Here is a 25,274-nt window from a genome sequence, read left to right as displayed (position 1 = left end):
CCCTCATAGACCCTTTCAATGTTTAAAAAAATCCCATTATAATTTTAGAATTAAATATTATAAGAAATTGTATAAAAAACAATTGTGAATATATTTTGTGTATTGTAGAAATATAACCAATTTTATTGCAGATTAATTTTAACAGTAAAATCTTATATGGACGCTGGTTGAGAACTACTGATATAACAGCTAAAACTAGTTAAAATTTGTCTTTCATCAAAACAATTCCTGAAATAAAATCTAAATCTTCTTTTTTATATCCTGTAGGTGGCATCCTTGTAGCTGCTGACTATTCACAGTTAGAACTTAGAATCATTGCTCACCTGTCGAAGGACACAAAATTGACGAATATACTTAATAGAGATTGCGATGTCTTTAAATTAATCACATCAGAATGGAAGAATATTCCTGTAGAACAAGTCACAGACAAACAAAGACAACAAGCCAAGCAGGTTCTAACATTTAGTCATTTATTATTGTTTCCTAGCTGTGTGCTTAAGTTCCACGTTCCATACCATTAAACAGCACTTTCTATTACACTGTAACAAAATTTAACCGTTTAGTGTTCGCATTATTCTGCCAAAATTAATGCTTTTTCATCTACATTGTTTTGAACTAATCATACATTAACTTGTAGCTATGAGGTAACTATTAATTTTTAAAACAATATTGTAGGGTTGGTGTGAGAGACCAGATCTGGCCAGTTTGAACATAAAACAGGCAGAATACTTTTGGCCAGATATGGCCGGTTTAAATGCTAAAGGGTTAAATTTGCTTTTGTCTTTGGTCAGTAAGTGTTATTTCCTATTTGTTTCTATTTAGAAATCAAAGGAAATCACTACTATTCTCTTCAAACTTTGCTTTTGTCACTTGGACACATATACACATGCATGCAGCATGCATTTGTCTGTCCGTCCATCCATCCATCCATCCATCTATCCTACCACACGTACATATATTTCCCTAGATAATATACATATTAATCGGCATATAATAGGACATATGTGTAACTTGTATTAAAACCTGTCTGTGATACACACAGAAATTCCAACCAGTCTGAAGATAACATGGTATGGCACTGTTTGTTGTATGTGTTTTTGAAAACTTTTTGACCTAAATCTGTGCACTGATTTGAATACACTGTGTAACAAAATCTTTATTGTTTTTGGTCTTTAGTCAGAAAGTGTTATTTCCTATTTGTGTCTGTCTAAAAATCAAAGGTCATGACTACTATTCCCTTCAAACTTTGCTTTTGTCACCTGGACATCAATATTTTGAAAGCTGACCTATTTCCCATTACATTTCAGACAGATTCAGCACTGAGTTGCTGAAGCAGAAATATCATTATAGCAAATATTCAGCTCAATACCAGAGATTTGCTTGTCAGTTGCTTGACCTTAACCACTTGAATATGTTCCTTAGTGGCTGACAATATGTTCATCTCTGATGATGAGCAAGAGTAGTGGGAGAGCATCATAGCCATGTGTTGAGAGGGATTCTTTAGGGTTTGAATAAATGTAACAAAAGCAATTTTTGTCCTTGGGTAGCAACTGTTATTTCCTATTTGCTTCCCTCTAGAAAGGGTGAAGAAAATGACTAATATTTCCTTCAGACTTTGCTTTTGTTACATCTATTCAAACCCCAAAGAATCTCTCTGGTGATAGAAATATATCAAAATGACTATTTTCCTTGTAACTATCACCTATAACTTCTTTTTGTCCTATCTCTGTCTGTCTGTCTGTCTGTCTCTCTCTGTCTCTCTCTCTCTCTCTCTCTCTCTCTCTCTCTCTCTCTCTCTCTCTCTCTCTCTCTCTCTCACTCTCACTCACTCACTCATAGATGTCAATTCATTGCAGACATCATCCTTCTTTGGCTAATATTTCAGTTATCTAATGATACTGCCTGGTACAAATAGAGATAGATGTCTTGTTAAATGTTCTGCGATTCCACCAATCTGCCATCTTGGACTAGTATTTTATTTATTGACCCTTAAAAGGATGGAAAGTGGAGTTGGCTATAGTAAAATTTGAACTCAAAATACAAAGAACCAGACACAAATACTACATTTCTTCTGATGCTTTAACAATTCCACCAATCCACTATTCTGAACTGGCATTATATTTATTGGTCCCAAAAGGATGCAAGTGCAAAGTTGACCTCGGTAGGATTTGAACTCAGAGTACAGATATCCAGAAGGAAAATCTCAAGACTTTCTGTGTAATGTTCTAATGACAACCAGTTCACCACTTTTCTTTCCTCTCCCAACTTACTTATTAAAGAGAAATTTTTTTGTTGTCTTTAAAGATTTCACCTTTCTACATTTCAGATTTGTTATGGCATGATATATGGCATTGGCGCCAAGGCTTTGGGTGAAGCATTAAATGTAGAGGAAAATGATGCTACAGTCTTCATGGAAACATTCAAATCTAAATACCCTGGTTAGTAAAATTTTGACAGTCACATAATATCTCATTTGGCAGTTTACTGAAATAAGTTTAATTAATAAAATTATAATTATTTTGACATCATCATCATCATTTCACATCCATTTTCCATGCTGGCATGGGTTAGGCAGTTTGACAGGAGCTGGCCAGCTGAAGAGCTACCTGGGCTCCATGTCTGTTTTGGCTTGGTTTCTATGGCTGGATGCCCTTCCTAATGCCAACCACTTTACACAATATACTGGGTGCTTTTATGCAGCACTGGTATGGGTACTTTTACATGACACTGGTACAGGTGCTTTTTATGTGGCACCAGCACCCATGAGCCCACAAGATTAAGACCACTCAGCTGATGAGGGATGCAAAGGACAATGCCTGTATGAACGGACAACCATAATTTTACATAGCTTGATGTGTCTTCTCAAGCACAACAAACCACTAGAAATCTCAGTCCCTTGTTATCCCCTCTGTGAGGCCCAATATTTGAAGTTCCTTTCTCACCACTTTGTCCCATGTCTTCCTTGGTCTACCCCTTCCATACGTTCCCTCTACAATTTGAGATGAAATTTTAGGAGAAGAAAAAATGCTTTTCAAGATTAATATTTACATTATGCTCAAATCATTTTAATCTCCATTTGTCATCAAGAGTCTTATTTCTGGACATGTCTGCAGCTGTAGGCTGTATTACAGGTAGTCATGTTTAGAATGTATACTTTCAACATTTAGATTTTACATTTAGTGTTTGGAAGAAGGGCTATTGCTTCTGCCCCCAGTGAGCTTGATGCTGTTAACATTCTACTTAAATTGCTGCAGATCAACACATGCAGGAAAGACGTAGGGTAGGTTGAGCTGACTCCAACCAACAAGTTCACCATGTCCCTCACAAATGCCTCACATTCCAGTAGGCAAAGTAATGCTTCTGACTGCAGCCCCAAAATCCAGATTACAAATTTGACAAATGCCCCACTGGAAGAGCAAACATGTTGAATAGTGTGGACCCCATAAATGTAGTCCACATTTGTTGTTGAGGTGTAGAGTTCATGTTTGGAGTTTCAGTGGGAATACAAGTTCATGTGTGGTCCCAGATCACATGCATACACACTTTGGGATGGCGTGATCATGGCAGTTCATCTTGCTGTCGATTATTGACCATCGCAGAGGATTCACTAACCAAGTCACTGCTGCTTAGCGATGCATCTGTAGCTTGGATTTGAAGCAGGTGGTACACATGCTAGTTAACCCATAGCTGGGACCCAAACATAGCTACCACTCCAGGTCAGAGTAGACTCGGGAACAATAGTGGTTAAAAGGTAGTTCCTCATTCTGCAAAACCCTGGAACTCCCATACTAAGATCCCAGGACAAAGGAAATACACAAAGGAAAAGAAAATTCCAAAACATGAATGTTCGAGGGAGAAAGGACTGGACATAGTGATTAGTGCAGAGATAAGAAATTTAAACACAACAAGAGGTGGAGAGACAAGTGAGTTGAGGGATGCTTGAGTGGTAAAAGTATGAAACAATCCACCTCCAAAGAGTAGAGGCCATTATGGTAGTAAGACAGAAAGAGGAGACAGCACACCAGGGGTCAGAGACTGGCACATGTCTATTAGTGTCAATCTGATGGAATGAATTCCCAAGCCAACATATTTCAAAAGAATTATGAAGCAATTTCTCAAATTATCTTTTCTAATTTTACATGTCAGAACGCAGGCAAAATTCCATTAGCTGTATTGGTTCTCAACCATTTTATCCTATAGACCCCTTTGAATCTTGTTTTACTCAGATGCCCCCCCCCCCCTAGACATTCAATGTTTAAAAAAATCCCGTAATAATTTTATAATTAGATATCATTAGGAATTGTATAATTTTCCTTATATTTAAATCAGTGATTCTCAACCTGACTATGTTAGTCTAAAAATAAACAATCATATCATTGAATTCTCAAGTTACGTGATAATGCATGATTAATTCAAAACAATGTGAATAAACAAACATTCCGTTTGACAGAGTAATCTGAATGCTAATGGATTTAAAGGTTAGTCTTCAAAGATGAGATTAATTAGAAAAATTATATCAACAACTCATTGCAGTTATTCAACCCTTTTGTTACCATATTTCTTTTGAGATACTTTGTGTTTCTTTCAATTAATTTTAAATATAACAAAGAATTTAGTAAAATAACTTAGTTATCATTAAACTAGTGTTAGGAACATAAATTACGACTAAGGTTTGGTGGACATTTGTACTTACAGAGCTAGAGGCGATTTCAGGCAGGTTGGTATCAAATGGGTTAATCACATTTAAATGTTTATTATTTTTTTCCCTTGTTTCTTGATCTTGATTGTTATTGTTTTGTAGGTATGAAATCTTACATTCAAAATACTGTAAAACAGTGCAGACAAGATGGCTATGTAAAAACAATTACTGGCAGAAAACGCTATTTACCCAATATAAGCAGTTCTAATTCATACTCTAAACTTCAGGTTAGTAATTTTATTGTGGGGTTGCCTTTGGTTATCCCAATGTGGATGGTTTCAACCTTTTCTCTCCAGTGACCCATATATATATTATGACTAATTTGGTCTTAATTAGGAGTCAAAGGAAACGCCTGTATATATATCGGCTAACAATAAATATCAAATGAATTTATATAAAAATACTTATTCTACCAATAAATAAAAGAAAAACATATATATATATATGTATATATCAAAAATTTAAACGAGAGTTTTGATGCTAATATCCATTATTATTGAAGGAGTCTACTATAGACCTTTGGGGAGAAATCTCTTGCTAGTCTGGTAGCGATTACATGTTAATATATAACCAAAGAGATCGATCCATAAGGAGTCTACTATAGACCTTTGGGGAGAAATCTCTTGCTATTTTGGTAGCGATTACATGTTTATCTCATCAACACATTGTGGAGATATCACCATATGAACATATATATATATATATATATATATATATATATATATATATATATATATGTGTTTTGTTCTCATCTGATTTAGGAACATAATCAGCATCCTGTCAAACAGTGTATGGTGTTAATGTAATTATCATAAACCAATTCAAAAGAAGGCTTTTATTCAAACTTTGTTCAGCTTGCTGTCTGATCCATTAATCATGGCTGCACAGCGATTAAGACATGTTGTTCTATATTAGGTAGAAACAGCATCCACTCATCAACATCAGTTGACACTGCACTGTACTTTCGTACTCAATACAAAATATGATTTCTATATTTTTACCTACTATTTACTATTGTAGAAGGGAATTAATGATAGAATATTATAGTTCATAAGAGTAATTTATGAGATTTCTCTATTCTGTATATTGTCAGGCTGAAAGGCAAGCTGTTAATACCACAGTGCAAGGCTCAGCTGCTGATCTAATGAAGATAGCAATGATAAACATTGATAATGAATTGATAAAAACATTTCCTGCGTCTTCTCAGCCCCATACAGTGGATAATATGATTGAACATAACAAAAGTAAGTGGGGTTTTTTTTTGCTCTTAGGCCTTTCTAGTCCAGGGCAACCAATGTTGTTAGTGTTTCTCTTAAACAGATACAAGTTGTTAGTTTAGTTTGGCTGTCGTCCTGGACACTTCAGTGATTTCATGTGAGCATGCCATCCATCATGGTCCTCCATGCATGTTTTTAATTCATCAATTTTTGCCGTTACGCTGTCCCGAAGCAAGTTGTCCACATAAGTTAGATGTTTTCTTTCCCTGTTGATTCTTCATTTAGCCGATTGCCATAATTTCAGTAGGCACACAGGTTCTTCTGGGTGCCTGATGCAATGACCAGCAATTCCCATTTTTCTCTGCTGAATCTTCTCACTCACTTCGGGTAGATCTTGATAAAGCTGCTCATTGGTCAAATGAGCTCTCCATGTAACACTCAGAGCCATTGTTACCATTCTTGTATAACAGCCATCTATTTTTCAAGCTTTTTGGTGGCAACAGGAAAAAATTGCAGGAGGAGGAATAAAACTGGGAATAGTGTTGGGTACAAAAGTGGACACAATAATGAATGGGTAATGAATGAGTTTTTAACGAAATTAGAAATATCCATCATACCTGTTTGTATTAGAAAATTTTCTCTTGACAGGTTTAATTTGATTTAAATACATTTAATTCTATCATGTTTTAGTGATATCTTTTCAGAAATGCACTTTGATATAAAATATTTTGCAATATATTTTATGATATTATACATCTAATTTTTTTATGATATGATGCATTTTTGTATTGTATTGGGGCAGTTGAGCTGAGAAGAATTTATATTAAAATACAGTTGTGTCTTCTTTATAATGCATGTACATACAATCTTGGCTGGATACATATCAAATGTTAGAAAAAGCTACACTAATGATTTGTACAGAGTTTTGTCTAAGATCCGTCTTGTGTCCTTCACACTTGCTGTTATGTTTCCCTCGGACTGACTCGCAGAGATAACATAACGAGTTATACAATTTAATTATTACATTTATTGTTCAATTACATACAAAGAACGCACTCACCCAATGTTCGTTATGAATAAACAAAAGTCATGTCCGCCATATATATATATCAATGACATTTTACTACGACAGTCCCACAAGACAACAACAATGAAACAATGAACTCAGACGAACCACATGACACACGGAACGTCAGACGAATTACTTATCTAACAGTCCATATAACACCTCCCCACTGAAATTGATGCTACACAAGAAGTATCAACAGCAAAGTCTCTCTTGGGTTTTACGGGTTCTCTTGGACCGTCTTGGGTTGTCTGGTCCATACTCTGGAACGGGTAACATGGTCTTGGGTCTGGTTTGTCTTTGTGTTAGTGGCACAGTTTCCGAGATCTCCATCGGGTGATCTGTTGCAAATTCAAATACAGTGTTTTCTGCATCACCAGGTTCATTGTCTTCCTCAGGTGTGTGATCCCGCGTTCTTTGCACCAGCTCTGGAACTCCTCAGACGTAAAAGTTGGTGCGTTATCGGTGACCAGTGTGTGAGGAAATCCGAAGTGCGCAAAGTCTTCCTCAAGCAGATTCAAAGTGGCTTTGGAGGACGTGGAGGAAGTGGGATGAATGCATGGGTACTTGGAATAAGCATCTGTGATCACCAGCCAATCTCTACCCATAAAATTTATTGCATGGTCCAGATGTAAGCGGCTCCACGGCTTTTCTGGTAACATCCATGGGTGAACTGGAGGCTTAGATGGCTGCCTTTGATGTTCGTTACATGAATCACATCGTCGACTGGCTATCTCTATAGCAGCATCGATACCAGGCCAATATACAGCAGTTCTTGCTAGCTGTTTCATGCGTTCCATGCCAAAGTGTCCGAGATGCAGAAGATTGAGGATCTTTGGCTGCAAGCTATGTGGAATCACAACTCTAGATCCATGTATAAGGCATCCATGACAGATACTAAGTGAGTTTGATAACTTACGGAACTCGTTGACTTCGTCATTGATCTCCATGTTCTTTGGTGGCCAGCCTTCACGGACGTAGCGCATCACTGTAGATATCACTGGATCTTTCCCTGACTCTTGACGGAGGACGTTAGCATCCACAGGTTGGACTTGAATACTAAGAGCTTTGATGGCACACACCATGTCTATGTCTTCACCATTTTCCTTTCTGTCAAAGTCGTTGTCATCACCGAATGGCAAGCGACTGAGGGCATCAGCATTGCCATGATCTGCTGATTTCCGATATTCAATGGTGTAGTCAAACTGGTTCAGCCACAGGGCCCATCGTGCTAGTCTGTTAGCAGCGAGAAGTGGCGTCCCTTTCCTCGGACTGAATAATGATGTCAGTGGCTTGTGGTCAGTCACGAGTACGAATTTACGACCGTACAAATATTGGTAAAACTTCTGCAAGCCAAATATGATAGCTAGGGCTTCCTTTTGAATTTGACTGTAGTTACGCTGTGCAGAAGTGAGAGTCTTGGACATATTGGATATTGGGCGCTCGCTTCCATCAGGATAGCGGTGAAACAGGACTGCTCCAATACCAACGTTTGATGCGTCACAAGCCAGTCCCAAAGTTTTGTTTGGATCGAAGTGTATCAGAACTTGACTTGATGAAAGTACATTTTTCAAGTGATCAAAAGCTGACTGTTCCTCATCTCCCCACTTCCAAATAGTTGACTTTTTTGTAAGGCAATAGAGTGGCTCTGCTATACTGGCTAGGTTTGGGATAAACTTTCCATAAAACTGAACTGAACCTAGGAAAGATTTCAAGCTTGATTCGTTCATTGGAGATGGCATCTTTAAGACTGCTTCGACTTTGGATCCCTTAGTGATCCCTTCAGCCGACAAAATGTGTCCAAGGTATTCTACACTGGGTAGTGCAAACTGGCACTTTTCATGGCGACATCTGAGTCCATTGTCGCTTAGACGTGTGAGCAGACACTTTAGGTTGTTTAAGTGACTGTTTGCATCTTTCCCACTGACGAGCATGTCATCCTGGAAGACGGCCACTCCAGGTAGATCATGGGTCAGGTTTTCCATGATCTCCTGAAAGTAACCAGGTGCTGACTTGATTCCGAAAGGGAGTCGTTGTTGCAGGAGTACTCCACGGTGAGTGCTGAGTGCGAGTCTGCGTTGACTTTCTGGAGCCAGTTTGATCTGATTATAGGCATCAGCAAGGTCTATCTTTGTATATCTGAATCCACCTCCGAGTTTCTGCATCAGTTCAGCAGGGAGTGGCATTGGATGACGGTGATCAGCAAGTTGGTCATTAATTCCCACAGAGTAGTCACCACAAATCCGTAGTTTGGGCTTCAGGTTGCTTGAAGCGTGTGCTTTACGAATCGGTACCACTGGCGTTCCGTATTCATTGAATTGAACAGGCTTCCAGATTCCCTTGGCGATGCCTTCTTCGTAACCTTTGGCCAGGTCATCACGAAGAGCAAATGGGACCGGACGTGCCTTGTGAAAGACTGGTGTTGCGTCCGATTTGAACTTCACTTCCAGTTCAAAGTTCTTGAGACATCCCAATTCTTGTTTGAAAAGATCTGGAAATTCATCACACATGTTGTTACAATCTTGCTGCAGGGAAACATAGGGCTCGCTTGAGGTCTTTGGATACATCCCTTCTGCACCTTCCCTCTTAGCTTGGCTGTCTATGCTTTTCAAACCTAGAGCAGTGTCTACGGAAATTCCCAGAGTCTGGATAGCATTCCGACCCAGCAAATTAAGATCAGAGATCTTGGTGACTATGTAAGGTATAAGATCCTGCTTACCAGTTGTTGGATCCTTGGTTTGGCCCATGAAAGTTCCTAGAACAGGCAGGTTGTGCTTGCTGGCAGATTCATAGCGATGCTTGACATCTTGCAGCTTTGGTCTTCCAAGTTGTTTCCAGACTGACAAGGAAACAAAATTGCCTGTAGTAGCAGTGTCCAATTCCATTGTGAACAGTCTGTTCTGGATTGTTACTGGCACAATTAAACTGTGAGTGTCTCGGGGAACTTCACCTAGGATCGCATTGACTAGCTCAGCTTTTGTGATTCTTTTCACGGGAGTTTGTGAATGGCCATTGCGTTGCTGATGTTGTTTTTTCCTACACAAAGCTTGCAAATGACCCTTTTTATCACAAAAATGACATTTGGTTTCCCTGAAAGGACAGTCTGTTGCTTTGTGGGCCTTTCCACATCGGTAGCATTTCTCCTGGTTTGTGGAATAAGACTGCTGATGTTTCTTTTGAGGACTCTTATTCCTGTTCTGCTGGACCTTGTACACCTGCTTGGTTTTGGAACCGTATACAGTTTCTTTTGCAACCTTTGCTGCGTCTTCAGTCTCAATGGCAACCTGGACAGCACGGGCAAAATCTAGTTCTGAGTCTTTTATCTTAAAAAGCGCCTTCAGAACCGCTTCATTGTTAACCGAACATATGAATCTCTGTCTCAGAGCTTCATCCTGTGGGTTGGTGATCGCTGGAAAATCACAGGTAGCTGCATCCTGGCGTATACGTGCTGCCAGCTCCTGGAGAGTTTCGCCTGGCTTCCGCTGCATATCACTCCAAAACTTGAAACGCTCTCTCACAATGAAAAGTTTAGGGTCGAACTGTTCCTTCATGAAGTCAACGATTTCGTCCATTATCAAGTTGTTGATATCTTTAGGCGGATTTTGTTGGGTAGCCAGATTAGCAAGTTGTTTGTAAACAGTAGCAGTCTGATTGGTCAGGAACACTTGTGCCATGCGTTTTTCAGGTACAGCATTAGCAGCCACAAACGTACGGAATCTTGACCAGTAATCAGGCCATAGTTCTGTCGCTGAATCAAATGCAGTAAATGGTGGAATCGACACTGTTGTTGAAGCAGCTGAAAAATAGCCACTAGAATCGCCTTCAACTTGTCGAGCACCAAACAGTTTTAACAGAGCGTCCATATCTCTCTGATGTTGTTGCATTTGCTTGTCCATTTGTTCCATTGTTATTACGATGAATAATTTTACGGTAAAGTAAGCATGTATCCTACCTGCGACGCCAATAAACTCTGTTATGTTTCCCTCGGACTGACTCGCAGAGATAACATAACGAGTTATACAATTTAATTATTACATTTATTGTTCAATTACATACAAAGAACGCACTCACCCAATGTTCGTTATGAATAAACAAAAGTCATGTCCGCCATATATATATATCAATGACATTTTACTACGACAGTCCCACAAGACAACAACAATGAAACAATGAACTCAGACGAACCACATGACACACGGAACGTCAGACGAATTACATATCTAACAGTCCATATAACACTTGCTATCTGAACACTATTTGTTTTTTTTGTTGCCTGATATGTCACTATATAAACAAACTTCTAGAGATGAATTTTAATATATTTTACTGTTTTTAATATAAATTTAAGAGTTTTATAAATGTTGCTATCATCACCATCATCATCATTTAATGTCCGTTGTCAATACTGGCATGGGTTGGATGGTATGACAAGAACTGGCATGCCAGGGAGTTGCACCAGACTCCAGTCTGATTTGGCATGGTTTCTATGGCTGGATGCCCTTCCTAACATCAACCACTTTACAGTATGTGTGCTGGGTGCTTTTGCATGGCACTGCATGGGCACTTTTACGTAGCACCACCACGAGTGTTTTACACCATCAGAAGGATCATTCTTAACACTTCTGCTGCACAGTATGGGTCCTCTTGAGTACAGTGAGGCGCCAAGTATCTCGGTCCTTTGCTATATGCATTATTAGAGCACATATTCATATAAATGGATTATTGTTTATATTATGCATATAAAGGAGACACCACAACAGCATGAAGGAGAAATAACCAAAGTCCTCACAACCTCTGATAATTTCTTATGGATGCCATACTTGTATAACATTGTCAATATTGTATCTGAAAGACTAAACATTCTCTCTTTGGGCTGAGAAACTATTTCAACATTTAATGTATGGACACATAAAAGGTGCAGCAATATCAAAGGAAGGTTAACCAGGAAAATCGTTTTTGTGTGTGGCAGATGCTCTGGGGCAATAAACACTGAAGATGTACAGAAAACAGATTCCATCACATGCCAAGGGGAGAAACTAGAAGTAATGAATAGTTTCTGCTACCTAGGCGACCAAGTCTGTAGTGGGGGCGGTTGCTCTGAGAATGTAGCAACTAGAGTAAGAACAGCCTGGGCAAAGTTCAGGGAGCCCCTACCTCTGCTGGAAACTAAAGGCTTCTCGCTCAGGGTAAAAGGTAGACTGTATGATGCATGTGTGAACTGCCATGCTACACAGCAGTGAAACATGGGCCATGATTGCTGAGGATATGTGTAGGCTTGAAAGAAATGAAGCTAGTATGATCCACTGGATGTGTAATGTCAGTGTGCATACATGACAGAGTGTAAGTGCCCTGAGAGAAAAGTTGGGCATAAGAAGCATCAAATGTGGTGTGCAAGAGAAGCGTCTGCACTGGTATGTGTTACATATGAATGAAGACAGCTGTGTGAGGAAGTGCCACTCCCTAACTATAGAAGGAACCTGTGGAAGTGGTAGACCCAAGAAGACATGAGATGAGGTGGTGAAGCATGATCTTCGAACATTGGGCCTCACAGAGATAATGACAGGAGACCGGAACCTTTGGAGTTATGCTGTGATTGAGAAGACCCGGCAACTAAAGTGAGATTGCAGCCATGCATGTTCAGCCCTGTTAAGAATACCCCTGATGCGTTGGGTGATATGATATGCTTGAGAAGACCTGTTGAGTAAAGTAAAACTAATATCGTAGCTGTGGACAGTGCCACCTGACTGGCTCCCATGCTGGTGGCACGTAAAAAGCATCATCCGAACATGATTGATGCCAGGCCCGCCTGACTGGCTCCCGTGCCGGTGGCATGTAAAATGCACCCACTACACTCTCAGAGTGGTTGGTGTTAGGAAGGGCATCCAGTTGCAGAAACATTACCAGATCAGATTGGAGCCTGGTGCAGCCACTGGCTCTCCAGACCTCAGTCAAACCGTTCAACCCATGCCAGCATGGAAAACAGACATTAAACGATGTTGATGATGATGATGATGAATATCTACCACCTTTACACAAAGCACAAGTGCAACACACATTAGAGTACAGCTCGCTACACATAAAACAACTATTTCAAAGGGCGGGTTATGTTATTTGCAAGGGGTGTATTATTTATTGTGACTACATAGTCACAGGACACTTCAAGTATGAAGATTGTATGAAATCTATCCTTCAAATTATAAATTTTATATGCTTCAGAGGGAAGACCCACTGACGGTTCAGAAATTTTATTGAAGATCTGGAGCTTGGAGATAGACCCAGTGGTGTATCTTTTCTATTGCATTGTGGGGTTGCTATCAACCAATAATTTCTTGAGTCAGTTTGTGGTTCTGTTGGAACCTATTATTACTTTTCTTACAGAAAAGGAAAGATTCTACCCTCAACTGGAAAATGATGAATGGATGCTTGATCTGATGTTCATTACTAATGTAATGAATTGTCTACAAACTCTCAACTTGGCACTCCAGGGGGAAGGATAAGATTATTTCTAATCTTCAATGGTTTTCAGCTTTCAGAGTAAAATGAAGGCTTTTGAAAGAAACATGTCAAGAAATTTCAGTGACTTTCCCAATCTCAGAAAGTAAAGTAAATACATTCCCTAATGTTAAAATAAAAGACCACTAACTGTAAGAATACTAACATAAATCACAAGGACTGCTTGATAATTTCCTAACCTGGTTTGATGACTAGCAGAAGATGAAATCCTATTTCGTCTTTCATGTAAATCCCTTCATGGTTGATATGGTCAATGATTATTGTCCAATTCTCAAACCTCTAGTTGTGAAATCATCTGCTGTGGAAACGGAACTAATGGAATTGCAGGAGGACCTGGGTCTAAAGATGATCCTAATCTACAATTGAGTTCTGGAAACAAGTTCCAGAAATAAAATATCCCGAAATGAAGAAAACTAGTGTGTGACTTTAATCAATTTTCAACACAACAATCTCCTGTGAATCACTGTGCTTTTTAATGAAGTTTGTGCAATCAAAGTATTGTTCAAAACTTACAAACCATCAACTGGCAGAGTTAATTTATACAGCCTTGACGACATATCAAATAGATTTTTAGTGACTTATATAAAACTGGCACTCTGTCAGTTACAGTGACAAGGGTTCTAGTTGATCCGATCAACAGAACGGCCTGCTTGTAGAACTAACATGCAAGTGGCTGAGCACTCCACAGAGACCCATACTCTTAACATAGTTCTCAGGGAGATTCAGCATGACACAAAATGTGACCCTTTGAATTACAGATACAACTCATTTTTGCTTGCTGGGTGGACTGGAGTAATAAAGACTGGAAAAATAAAGTGTCTTGCTCAAGGACACAATACACTGCTATGAATCAAAATCATGACCTTATGATTGTGAGCCATATACCATAACCATCAAGCTATGCACCTTCACTTTCAATGACTGACAGCCAAGATGGAAACCTACAAGACTTCTACTAGCAGTCAATAACAGTTTTAATAGTGCAATGTATGTTGTACGAGGAGTGTTGAAAGTTCATGGTTTTGGGTAAAAGAAAACGCAGGAGGATCAGTTAATTATGATTTAATTCAACATATTCCCCTTTCAGATTCACACATTTATTGCAGCAGTTCTTCAGTTATTCTAAGCCCTGTAAAAGAATTCAGAAGGTTGGGCTTCCAACCAGGCCTTTCGTGATACCCTTAAAGCAAGGAACTGTTCAGCACCTGTTATGTTTCCCTCGGACTGTCTCGCAGAGATAACATAACGAGTTATACAATTTAATTATTACATTTATTGTTCAATTACATACAAAGAACGCACTCACCCAATGTTCGTTATGAATAAACAAAAGTCATGTCCGCCATATATATATCAATGACATTTTACTACGACAGTCCCACAAGACAACAACAATGAAACAATGAACTCAGACGAACCACATGACACACGGAACGTCAGACGAATTACATATCTAACAGTCCATATAACACCTCCCCACTGAAATTGATGCTACACAAGAAGTATCAACAGCAAAGTCTCTCTTGGGTTTTACGGGTTCTCTTGGACCGTCTTGGGTTGTCTGGTCCATACTCTGGAACGGGTAACATGGTCTTGGGTCTGGTTTGTCTTTGTGTTAGTGGCACAGTTTCCGAGATCTCCATCGGGTGATCTGTTGCAAATTCAAATACAGTGTTTTCTGCATCACCAGGTTCATTGTCTTCCTCAGTTGTGTACCGCGGTCGCAGCTGTTCCCAGTGTCGTCTCCACATCGGGCCATGAGGTATGACCTTCACGTTAAAGCAGCGAGTACCCAATGACTTCTTAATGATTGCTGGTACCCATCGGGGATCTTTGTCTCGGCGAGGTCCATAGTAGAGTGCATACACAGGATCTCCGGCCTTGTACTGCCTGGTAACTTTAGCGACATCAGCCGAGCTTGGAGTCACCTGAGACTTATGTGCTTCCTTAGACTGTTTGCCTTGAGCAATGTGTACTGGCGATGGCAGCAGAGAATCAATCCTTGTTCGTATCTGCCGGTGATTCAAAAGTTCACTTGGAGAGAATCCACAGGATGTCGGTGTTCTCTGGTACTGCATCAAGAATTCTTGAAGTGCTCGTGTCGGCGGAAGAGAAGACTTCCTCAGAGCTTGTTTGAAGGTCTGCACCAAACGTTCCGCTGCTCCGTTGGTAGCTGGGTGGTAAGGTGCACCTGTCAGGTGTGTGATCCCGCGTTCTTTGCACCAGCTCTGGAACTCCTCAGACGTAAAAGTTGGTGCGTTATCGGTGACCAGTGTGTGAGGAAATCCGAAGTGCGCAAAGTCTTCCTCAAGCAGATTCAAAGTGGCTTTGGAGGACGTGGAGGAAGTGGGATGAATGCATGGGTACTTGGAATAAGCATCTGTGATCACCAGCCAATCTCTACCCATAAAATTTATTGCATGGTCCAGATGTAAGCGGCTCCACGGCTTTTCTGGTAACATCCATGGGTGAACTGGAGGCTTAGATGGCTGCCTTTGATGTTCGTTACATGAATCACATCGTCGACTGGCTATCTCTATAGCAGCATCGATACCAGGCCAATATACAGCAGTTCTTGCTAGCTGTTTCATGCGTTCCATGCCAAAGTGTCCGAGATGCAGAAGATTGAGGATCTTTGGCTGCAAGCTATGTGGAATCACAACTCTAGATCCATGTATAAGGCATCCATGACAGATACTAAGTGAGTTTGATAACTTACGGAACTTGTTGACTTCGTCATTGATCTCCATGTTCTTTGGTGGCCAGCCTTCACGGACGTAGCGCATCACTGTAGATATCACTGGATCTTTCCCTGACTCTTGACGGAGGACGTTAGCATCCACAGGTTGGACTTGAATACTAAGAGCTTTGATGGCACACACCATGTCTATGTCTTCACCATTTTCCTTTCTGTCAAAGTCGTTATCATCACCGAATGGCAAGCGACTGAGGGCATCAGCATTGCCATGATCTGCTGATTTCCGATATTCAATGGTGTAGTCAAACTGGTTCAGCCACAGGGCCCATCGTGCTAGTCTGTTAGCAGCGAGAAGTGGCGTCCCTTTCCTCGGACTGAATAGTGATGTCAGTGGCTTGTGGTCAGTCACGAGTACGAATTTACGACCGTACAAATATTGGTAAAACTTCTGCAAGCCAAATATGATAGCTAGGGCTTCCTTTTGAATTTGACTGTAGTTACGCTGTGCAGAAGTGAGAGTCTTGGACATATTGGATATTGGGCGCTCGCTTCCATCAGGATAGCGGTGAAACAGGACTGCTCCAATACCAATGTTTGATGCGTCACAAGCCAGTCCCAAAGTTTTGTTTGGATCGAAGTGTATCAGAACTTGACTTGATGAAAGTACATTTTTCAAGTGATCAAAAACTGACTGTTCCTCATCTCCCCACTTCCAAATAGTTGACTTTTTCGTAAGGCAATAGAGTGGCTCTGCTATACTAGCTAAGTTTGGGATAAACTTTCCATAGAACTGAACTGAACCTAGGAAAGATTTCAAGCTTGATTCGTTCGTTGGACGTGGCATCTTTAAGACTGCTTCGACTTTGGATCCCTTAGTGATCCCTTCAGTCGACAAAATGTGTCCAAGGTATTCTACACTGGGTAGTGCAAACTGGCACTTTTCACGGCGACATCTGAGTCCATTGTCGCTTAGACGTGTGAGCAGACACTTTAGGTTGTTTAAGTGACTGTTTGCATCTTTCCCACTGACGAGCATGTCATCCTGGAAGACGGCCACTCCAGGTAGATCATGGGTCAGGTTTTCCATGATCTCCTGAAAGTAACCAGGTGCTGACTTGATTCCGAAAGGGAGTCCATGTGGAGAAAAGTGGACAAAAGCAAAGTTAGAAGGAAATATTAGCCACTTTTCATACTTTGTACGAATAAGCAAACAGGAAATAACAGTTGCTACCCAAGGACAGCAATCATGTAACACAATGTTATGTACTAAAGAAAGGAGAAAAGTAATATACTTGAAAGGTGTCAAAATTTGAACCCTGTTGACAAATCTCAATGTCAAAGCATGTCATCCCAATGTCAAAGCATGTCTTCTCAACTGATTCAACAATTCTGAAACAAACGTAATTATGATTTTTTTTTCCTCATGTACTTTAGATGGAGAAATTCTCTTGAAATGCCGCCGTTCTCCAAGAAATCAGAGGCCGTGCAGCTTTCTGAACCAACCATCAGGAGCTTATCTTTTACTGCAGATCCATGATGAATTAATTTATGAAGTTGGTTTGTATGACTTGAGGAGAGCAGCTACTATTATTCAGACACAGATGGAGTCAGCAATGAAATTATCTGTCCGGTTACCGGTCAAACTTAAAAGTGGGCCAAGTTGGGGAAAACTCGATGAATATATACTGTGATATTTAATTTTAAAAATAGCAAATTTTAATAGTATCATATATATACATATATATATATGTATATATATATATTATTGACTGCGCATACTCAATGTATGTGTTTTACTTGTTCTCTAGTTCACCTGTCTATGACTTTCAGGTGTTTTAACACCAAGTGCTATGAGAGAGCCGTCACTAGAGCGCTGTACCACAGTGGACCAGTGAACAAGCAATGCACATACATTGAGTATGTGCAGTTGATAATGTTTACAACATTAGCATTGCTTTTAATTCATAAATGAATTTATACATACCTACATACAAATGTATATATTTATATATATCACTCATATTTTTTTACCTTATTACATTTAAAAAGATGATAGTATTCTTACTCAAACAAGCACTGAATGAATTTGTTGAATTAATGAATAAAATGATTAATGATTATTAAAAACAGTTTTTTTGTTTGTTTCTGATTGGTATTTACAATTATCTGACTCCTGTGCAGGTGGCACATAAAAAACACCATTTGAGCATGGCTGTTGCCAGTACCGCCGGACTGGCCCTCGTGCCGGTGGCATGTAAAAAGCACCTACTACACTCTCGGAGTGGTTGGTATTAGGAAGGGCATCCAGCTGTAGAAACTTTGCCAAATCAGATTGGAGTCTGGTGTAGCCATCTGCTTCGCCAGTCCCCAGTCAAATCGTCCAACCCATGCTAGCATGGAAAGCAGACGTTAAATGATGATGATGATGATGACTAGCTGACATACCTGGTAATTCCTGGGAAAGCAGGGCTTATCCCTTGGTTCTGTTCTCATAATCGTTTCGCTAATCCAATAACAACAATACAAAGTATGTAGCCCTTAAAACAGTTTTGTGCATTTACAGAGAATACTGAACTGTCTTACACAGGATCTTGTTTTTAGGAATTCCCAATAAGCTATGAATACCCAAACTGTGAAGTCAGTTACGTAATAATATGAGATTAGTTACCCGATAGTATGAATTCAAATAAAGTAGCCCCTGAAAAGGGCTTTAATGCATTCCCAGAGTATATAGAACATAGGAGGAAATACTAATAAGGTATGTGTCCTAAAATCATGAAGCATGAACAGGCTAATCAAATATGAGATAATAACAGTTCAAAGTAAATAATTCTGAAAAGGGCTTTTGTGCATTTCCAGAGAATATTACCCTCAGGGGTGCTAGTGTTGGTATATTTGTGAATAAGTCACTAACCGAAATAATTGAATCTATTGTTTAAGAAAATAGTATTTACTTGTTTAAGGGTTGTACTAGATAAATTGCGAAAATAACTCTAACAGTTCAAATACTAAGAAATAAGCATACTCAATTTCATTTTTACCAAATAATTTAGGAAAATGAATGTGTTATTTTCCTTATCTATATATAAGGATCCCTTCCAGGGGTGAATGGGTTATTTCCTTTGGTTTTTAAAATAAAATATTAGATATATATAAGGATCCTTTCCAGGGGCCCGATTATTGATTTTTTTTCAACAATCTGAGTATGTCACGAGGTTTCCAGACATGAGTTCTACTCACATATCAAGTTTCATCAAAATCGATAAAATGATGTAGGAGCAGTTAGCTAACAACTCCACAAGCACACCCACAGACAGAATTTCTCACATATGTAATAGGTAATTCACTTGATTTTTTTTTTTCTTTTATTAAAAAAAGTATATAAATCTGTTTTTTATTCATTGTTGTGTTTTACTTAATATTTAAAAAAGATGAATGCGGTGAGCTGGCAGAATTGTTAGCATGCTGGGCAAAATGTTCAGTGGCATTTCGTCCATCCTTACATTCTGAGTTCAAATCACACCGAGGTTGACTTTGCCTTTCATCTTTTTGGGGTTGATAAAATAAGTTGAACAAGCCAAACCAAGTGAGACCATAATCTGAGGCCTCTGCCAGGGGTGTAACCAGCCCACTTATGGCGTACCTTTGCTTCATTGGGCACTAAACTCTGCTTGCGAAGACCTGTTGAGGCAAGTGAAATCGAAATCGAACGAAATTCGACGACTGGCACCCATGCCAACCTCTCCTTCTTGGACACTAAACTCGGCTTGTGAAGACCTGTTTGGGCAAGTGAAATCGAAATCGTGATGGCACCTGTGCCAGTGGAGCGTTAAGAGCACCGTCTGAGCGTGATCATTGCCACAGCATCTGTCTGGCTTCTGTGCCAGTGGCACGTAAATAGCACCATTTGAGCGTGATCGTTACCAGCGTCGCCTTACTGGCACTTGTGCTGGTGGCACGTGAAAAAACATTCGAGCGAAGTCGTTGCCAGTGCCGCTGGACTGGCTCCTGTGCAGGTGGCACGTAAAAAACACCATTTTGAGCATGGTCGTTGCCAGTACCGCCTGACTGGCCCTCGTGCTAGTATCACATAAAAGCACCCACTACACTCTCAGAGTGGTTGGTGTTAGAAAGGGCATCCAACTGTAGAAACTCTGCCAAATCAGACTGGAGCCTGGTGTAGCCATCTGGTTCACCAGTCCTCAGTCAAATTGTCCAACCCATGCTAGCATGGAAAGCGGACGTTAAATGATGATGATGATGAACACGTGGGTCAATGTAATTGACCTGCACCCCACAAAAAATAGTTAGCCTTGTGCCAAAATGTGATCCCAATATAATAGTTGCTGTTTCACACATCACTTTTAATTTTGCCAAGGCTGACTTTACCTTTTATCCTTTTGGGGTTGATAAAATAAATACCAGTTGAACACTTGGCTCGATGTAATCAACTTACCCTCGTTCCTGAAATTGCTGGCCTTGTGCCAAAATTTGAAACCATTATTGTTAAAAAAGATTTCCCCACAGTGTTAAGACAGAATTATTCACCACATCTCATGAAGAAAATTGAGATGCATGAAATGTAGCCATTGTAAATTCTGCAATTGGTCTCTAACACAATTGTTTTTTTAATTAAAAGTATTTACTGATGTCTTTGACATTATGTATTGCAGAGAACAAACAGATAAAATGCTTTCCCTTTTTTTTTCTTGGTGGTGGTGGTGGGGTTTAGGTTGAAATTGTCTTTAATACAGAATAGGACTATTCTGCAGAAGCAGCTGTAAAAAGAAGTGTCAAATTGCAATGTTTGAAGAGTTTGAGCATTGGGTAGTTAGACAGACAGATAGATAGCTAGAAGAATGGATTAAAAAGGATAAAGGGTAAAGATCCTCTTCGGTCATGAATGACCATGGGATTGCATGTAGAAAGTTACCCTCTGAAGCACAAGTCCGGCAAGGTTGTTTTATGGAAGACCAGTAGTCACCCATGCATACCGGCCTCCCCTCTCCACGCTATGGATGTTATCCAAGGGAAAGGCAAAGGCCAATACAACTTGGTACCTGTGATGTTGCGACTCATTTCTGTAGCTGAGTGAACTGGAGCTGCGCGAAATAAAGTGTTTGAGTGTGGCTGTTGCCAGTACCGCCTGACTGGCCCTCGTGCTAGTGGCACGTAAAAGCACCCACTACACTCTCGGAGTGGTTGGCGTTAGGAAGGGCATCCAGCTGTAGAAATTCTGCCAGATCAGACTGGAGCCTGGTGCAGCCATCTGGTTCGCCAGTCCTCAGTCAAATCGTCCAACCCATGCCAGCATGGAAGGCGGACGTTAAACGATGATGATGATGATGATGATATATATATATATATATATATATATATATATATATATATATATATATATATATATATATATATATATATATACTTTATGTACTTACTCCAGAATATATATATATATATATATATATATATAACAATTGCAGGCACGTGGAATTTCATTATGCAACCATAATATACTACAAAGTATATTAAATGTTTTTATGAGTCAACACCATGTCCTACTGCGTCTATTATACAGAAAGTGAGAGAGAATGAGAGATTAATAGAGTGATATATAAGGTTAGGGTTGAGTTTATGGTTACGGTAAAGGTTAGGTTTATACTTAGTGTTAGGTTTAAGGTCAGAGTTAGGGTTATGTTTGAGCAGACTTCAAATAGGCATGTGTGTTGGAGAATCTGGTGGGTGATAATTATTACATGTAATTATATTGAGTTGTATTATATGTCTAATTAGTCTGTTACAAACAAAGTTTGAGTGCAACTCCAACATGATTCCTGTCTTGTCTATTTGGTTTGCAATATAAACATACTTTGGGCTAGGGTCAGTGGTCAGTTTAGCATTAGGGTTAGTTGTGAAACCATTCAGTATATTGAAATATATTCGTGTTTAAAACAAACAGATATACTTTTAAGTTTAGGACAACATTGCGATGTGAATATTGAATATCAAAATTTTCTTTAAACTTTTAAGCTCTCACTTGAGTTCCTTTGATAATGATTACAGTGAAACCAAGAATAAATAGTTCATATTCGTATTGAAAGCACCTCATAGTTCTCACAAGTGTGTGTGCCAATTTCCATATTGGTGTCAGTTTGATAGCTGCTAAGAAATTGCTTACGCAACAACACAGCATGAACGTTGAAAAAATATCTGTTTGCTTAGAACATGTATCATCTTGCAGTGGAATGAAGACTAAGAGACATACACTGTGTTCTGGTCAGAACGTTGTAGATATCAAACTTACTGTTGTTTCAAACTTTTGTAGAGAAGTTCACATCAGTATTTAATATCAAATAATGATAATAATTTCAAATTTTGGTACAGAGCTAGCAATTTCAAGCGTGGGTGAGACAGATCAACTTTACTGTATAATTGTAATGCTGGTTTCAAATTTTGGCTCAAGGCCAGCAGTTTTGGTGGTGAGAGTAAGTCAATTACATTGACTCAATGCTCATTAGGTACATATCTTATTGACCCAGGAAGACTTTGCCAATCTCGCTGCTTTTTCCTATCCTGGTACTCATTAGAGCTGAGTAGGATGGAGCAGTGTGCAAATGCAGTGCTTTGCTCAAGGACACAAGAAGTTGCTTGATCCAAGAATTGAACCCATGATCTTATGATCATGAACCAAACACTTTAAAGCATTAAGGCATGCACATGCATGTGAAAAGAAATGATGACGATGATGATGATATAATTCTTTCTTTATTGGCCTCAAAGACTGCAAAAAGCAAAACACATTTTGGATACTACAAAGACAAAGGACAGTGGGATTTACATAAAACTGTGTAAATATTTGATAATATCGAGAAAGTCCCCAATAAGGGGTAAATACCACCTGGGATCAACTAAGGAACATCCACAGATCCTGAGCCACCCTACTCACCAAGTATACCATTGTAAGTGCTCCTCTCTCCGTGACCCTCAGCCTACAAGTGCCAGTTTAGATTAGTCCCTGTCACTCGGATCATCCTTGCCACGTTCATCCACTTTTCAACAAATTTACTGAGTTGTGGTGGGGCAGTACATCTCTCTCAACCCTTGCCTTCCTTTTCAAATGGAAGAAGAGCCAACGTGATATTTCGCGTTAAGCTTGGGATATCTACTACAGAAATATCGAGCATGTTTCGGCAAGCTTACGGCGACGAGGCAATGGGTCGTATGCAATGTTTCGAGTAGCACGGGTGCTTCAAAAGCGGAAGAACGTCCCTGGAAGACGATGGACAATCTGGAAGACCTACCACGAGTGTCACCCCTCCAGAAATGCACGAGGCAAGCGTCTGTCCGATTTAGATGACAAAGCAAACGTGATCAGTATAAATCAAGCTTGTGATCAGTATAAATCACAAGATCTCGGCCCTCGAGTTGATGTAGAAAATGACGAACCGACAGGTAGATCGCTAAGAGTTCACAATCAAACGTACTGTAACGACGTTCAGCAGGCTTTAATTGACGAGAAAAGAATCTGAACACTGACAATAACCGAAAGAATGCCAAAGGTCGAGTTTGATTATCGACGGTATGTTGTAAAACGGCACCGACCGCAGAATCCGATGCATCAACTGTTAAAGAGAGACAAGCATCAGGAACCGGATGTGAAAGCAAAGGAACAGAAGCTATTTCCGTCTTGATTGACTCAAAAGAAGATAATGCCGCGGCAGATAAAGTGATAGGAGGTTTTTTTTTTTTTTTTTTTTTTTTTGCTTTCAGTAGTTGAGTCAAGGGAAATAACTTGCCTGCACATTTAGGTATGAATCTCCTGTAGAAGTCGACGATTCCCAAGAAATGGCACAGTTGATGTAAAGAAGTGGGAGGAGAGATGCGTTGAATTGCATCGACTTTGGAGGAGAGAGGTCGGACACCATTAGAATCGATATAATGACCTAGGAATTCCAGAGAGGTCTGTCCGAAAACACATTTATTGGGGTTGATTCGCACATTGTATGTGCGAAGACGCTGAAAAAATTGAGATAAGTGTTGGAGGTGATTTTCACGCATGTCACTAGCTATGAGCAAATCATCCACGTAAGCGAACACACAGTCAAGTCCGCGGACAACTTCGTCAATAAACCTCTGGAATGTACTCATAGCATTCCGCAAACCGAAGCTCAAACAGGAACTCGAAACTTCCAAAAGGGGTGGTAACGGCAGTTTTTGGAATGTCGTCATGGTTCATCGGAACTTGATGATAAGCCCGGATGAGATCAACCTTGGAAAAAATAGTACAACCATGCAAGTTTGAAGAAAATTCCTGGAGATTCCTCATCGGATAGCAATCGGGAACAGTGACCGCATTCAAACGTCTGTAATCTCCCACCGGACGAAAATCTGAATCCCATTTCTGTGCCAAATGAAGAGGAGATGCCCATGGCTGGTGGAGGGGCGAATAAGGTCGAGTTGACGCATAACGCTGAAACTCAGATCGAGCCTTTTTGAGCCGATCAGAGGCGAATCGCCGTGGACGCGAAAAAACGGGTGGTCCAGAAGTAGTGATATAATGGCAAGTCGAGTGTGTGACTTTGACTGATTTGAAAGTCGGATCTACCAGCTCTGGGAAAGAAGCCAAAAGAGAGTGGAACTGATCTCCAGCAGTGGCGACAAACAACGACGGACTGAAAACAGCATTAGTAGTAACACGAGTAGGCGTAAACAAAGACGTAGAATCGTCCACGAGTCTCTGTCGCCTGACATCTACTATCAAGTGAAAGTGGTTAAAGAAGTCCGCGCCCAGAATGAGGTATGGTAGATCTGCTATAACAAAAACCCACCTAAAATCCCTCCGAAGGTTGAGGTCTAGGTTTAATGAGACCTGACCGCAAGTTTTTATCGAAGATAGATTCGCCGCGTGCTGGTTAATGGCATATTGCTTCGGCTTGTCTGAAGTAAGACGCAAAGGCCAAATAGAACAGCTGGATCCAGTGACAACCTTGAACGATTCGTTAGACACACGATCCTTAACAAAAGATTCTCGATGAGATGAGAAATTGCGGGAAGAAATTGATGTGCCCAAATCTTCCGCAA

General features: G+C 39.9%; 1 protein-coding gene across 2 annotated transcripts in view; it reads left to right on the top strand.

The window, feature by feature from the left end:
- Positions 1-18,025, top strand: part of LOC106882398 (DNA polymerase theta) — a 57,995-nt gene extending 39,970 nt beyond the window's left edge. For both annotated transcript variants that reach the window (XM_089342068.1, XM_089342069.1), the window contains 5 exons: positions 268-452; positions 2,327-2,438; positions 4,802-4,926; positions 5,793-5,943; positions 17,628-18,025. In XM_089342068.1, the coding sequence (XP_089198194.1) occupies positions 268-452; positions 2,327-2,438; positions 4,802-4,926; positions 5,793-5,943; positions 17,628-17,884 (830 nt within the window). In that variant the 3' untranslated portion in view covers positions 17,885-18,025. The remainder of the gene's footprint in view (positions 1-267; positions 453-2,326; positions 2,439-4,801; positions 4,927-5,792; positions 5,944-17,627) is intronic.
- The last annotated feature ends 7,249 nt before the right edge of the window (positions 18,026-25,274 follow it).

Source organism: Octopus bimaculoides, chromosome 25 (assembly GCF_046866305.1).
Source record: "Octopus bimaculoides isolate indiv1 chromosome 25, ASM4686630v1, whole genome shotgun sequence".
In the NCBI taxonomy this organism is placed as follows: domain Eukaryota; kingdom Metazoa; phylum Mollusca; class Cephalopoda; order Octopoda; family Octopodidae; genus Octopus; species Octopus bimaculoides.
This window is presented reverse-complemented; position numbering and strand designations above follow the sequence as displayed.